General features: G+C 42.3%; 1 protein-coding gene across 3 annotated transcripts; it reads left to right on the top strand.

Annotated features, from left to right (window-relative positions):
- Window positions 1-286: 286 nt before the first annotated feature.
- On the top strand, window positions 287-926 carry LOC126990190 (uncharacterized). Of its 3 annotated transcripts, none has more exons than XM_050848740.1 (2): window positions 287-668; window positions 720-926. In XM_050848740.1, exons 1-2 carry the CDS (start codon window positions 441-443, stop codon window positions 822-824), a joined length of 333 nt encoding a protein of 110 aa, XP_050704697.1. In that variant the 5' UTR covers window positions 287-440; the 3' UTR covers window positions 825-926. The 3 variants fall into 3 exon arrangements, with proteins under 3 accessions (XP_050704697.1, XP_050704698.1, XP_050704699.1); XM_050848741.1 differs by having other exon boundaries at window positions 287-566; window positions 618-926; XM_050848742.1 differs by having other exon boundaries at window positions 287-464; window positions 516-926.
- Window positions 927-2,489: the final 1,563 nt, after the last annotated feature.

Here is a 2,489-nt window from a genome sequence, read left to right on the forward strand (position 1 = left end):
TAGTAGTAGTAGTAGTAGTAGTAGTAGTAGTAGTAGTAGTAGTCTGTTAGCTTAAAAATAAAATGTTTAGTAAAGTTTGTAATACTAAATAAAGATGGTTGTCGGCCACAGTCATTGGCGGGGTGGGGCCAATGAATTGCTGTATGAAAGGATATGAGAGAATATACCGCTCACAACGCAACTCTAATAGATGGAGGCCCGTAGTAGTAGTAGTAGAAAAAAAAAGTAGTAGTAGTAGTAATAACAGAAGTAGTAGCAATAGTAATACCAGTAGTAGCAGTAGTAGTAGTAGTAGTAGTAGCAGTAGTAGTGGTAGTAGTAGTAGTAGTAGTAGTAGTAGTAGTAGTAGTAGTAGTGGTAGTAGTAGTAGTAGTAGTGGCAGCAGTAGTACCTTCTGTTATCGGTCCCAGCATGTCCTCGACACACCCGCAGATGTGAGGATGCGATTCCAAGGCGAGACCGAGGTGGTCGAGAATAGCCTGTACGAGACCGTGGAGAACATTCGCGGGACCGAGGTGGTCGAGAACAGCCTGTACGAGACCTTGGACAACACCCGCAGGACCGAGGTGGTCGAGAACAGCCTGTACGAGCCCTTGGACAACACCCGCAGGACCGAGGTGGTCGAGAACAGCCTGTACGAGACCTTGGACAACACCCGCAGGACCGAGGTGGTCGAGAACAGCCTGTACGAGCCCTTGGACAACACCCGCAGGACCGAGGTGGTCGAGAACAGCCTGTACGAGCCCTTGGACAACACCCGCAGGACCGAGGTGGTCGAGAACAGCCTGTACGAGCCCTTTGAAAACGTGAGGAAGCCGCGGTGAGGAAGAAGGAAATAGAAGAGGAGGAGGAAGATGAGGAGCAAGCGTGAAAACATGGGAGGGCAGGCAACAAAAAGCCTGCTGGTTCATCACGAGGCTGCCTGCTTTAGCGACATGTGAAGAAGAAGAAGAAGAAGAAGAAGAAAAAGAAGAAGAAGACGGAGAAGATGAAGAAGATGAAGAAGAAGTATACGAAGAAGGGGGGGGGGGGCGAGGAGGAGGAGAAGGGGGAGATTTATAACGACGTTGCTTGCCTTGCTGGTTCAAAACGTTAGGCGGGGACTGGAGGGGACACGAAACAGATTGACACGTGTGTATGCGGCCATGGGGACGATGAGGGGCTGACGCGTGCCGAGAATGATGGCGAGAAGGGAAGATAATAATAAGAAGAAGAAGAAGAAAAGACCAAGTAGCCACGGTTAGTACAGCCAGTGGGTTTAAATCCATGACGGGTGTATTAAATAAAGGAAGATGAGGGTTTGGCCGGCATTATAACAGCCAATGATATAGTTTATAAAATAGCCTGTATGACATATGTATTATATGTGAATATTTTTTGATGTGAATATATGAGTATGATGCCCTATGACAGGGATGTGACTATGTGACATGAATATGTATATGGTATGATTAATTAATTGAGAACATAATATGAATATGACGTGATTTTTTAAATATGCAATGAATATAATATATGATGTGGATATGGATACGAATAACATATATAACTATGAATATAAACATGTAACATGGATATCAATATAGATGGAAAAGATATGAATAAATTATATGAATAAGAATAAGATAGGGTGATATGATGTGAGTAAGGAATGAATGTGAATACCACCCTATGACTGGGGTGTGGCAGGCTGTTATCAATATGAATGTGATGTGGCTATAATGAGGATATGACATGACATGAACACGATGAAAAACATATTACATGATGTGACTATGAATGTGTTATGCTGTGTGAAGATGAATTTGAATATGATGGGACAATTGTGATATCTATCTGTATGTAATACATGATATGACGCCAATATTACAACAGCCTTCAAGAAACGGCAAAGGACTGCTTCCAGATTTCCTGTGTTTCTTTACCTCTCTCTCTCAGCCACTTGGCTTGTAAATCACACTTGAATGATATAAAATGAAAGCTTCCAGACTTATAGACGTGGTCTGTGATGTCAAGAGATATTTTGGATACTGACTCAACCATATTTATTTTCCATCAGTGATTCCTTACTTTTCAAGAGGAGCGTATCCAGACACCTCTCCTCTTGAAACTGACCTCTCTTTTGGCCACTCCTCTTAACTCTTTTAATAGGATCAGTAATTGGCGGGCTTTTTTTTTCACTATTGTTTTATCTTTTTTTTTTGCCCTTGGGTTGTTTCCTTTACTGTTGAAAAAAAAATATTAAGGGGCAGGGCACTGACAACAAAGGTCGGTTTTATAAGACTTTTTCGGTTCTCACATCAGCAGGGCACTGATAACAAAGGTTGGTTTTATAAGACTTTTTCGGTTTTCACATCAGCAGGGCACTGATAACAAAGGTTGGTTTTATAAGACTTTTTGGGTTCTCACATCAGCAGGGCACTGATAACAAAGGTTGGTTTTATAAGACTTTTTGGGTTCTCACATCAGCAGGGCACTGATAACAAAGG

This window comes from Eriocheir sinensis, unplaced genomic scaffold, assembly GCF_024679095.1.
Source record: "Eriocheir sinensis breed Jianghai 21 unplaced genomic scaffold, ASM2467909v1 Scaffold1480, whole genome shotgun sequence".
NCBI classification, from domain to species: Eukaryota; Metazoa; Arthropoda; class Malacostraca; order Decapoda; family Varunidae; genus Eriocheir; species Eriocheir sinensis.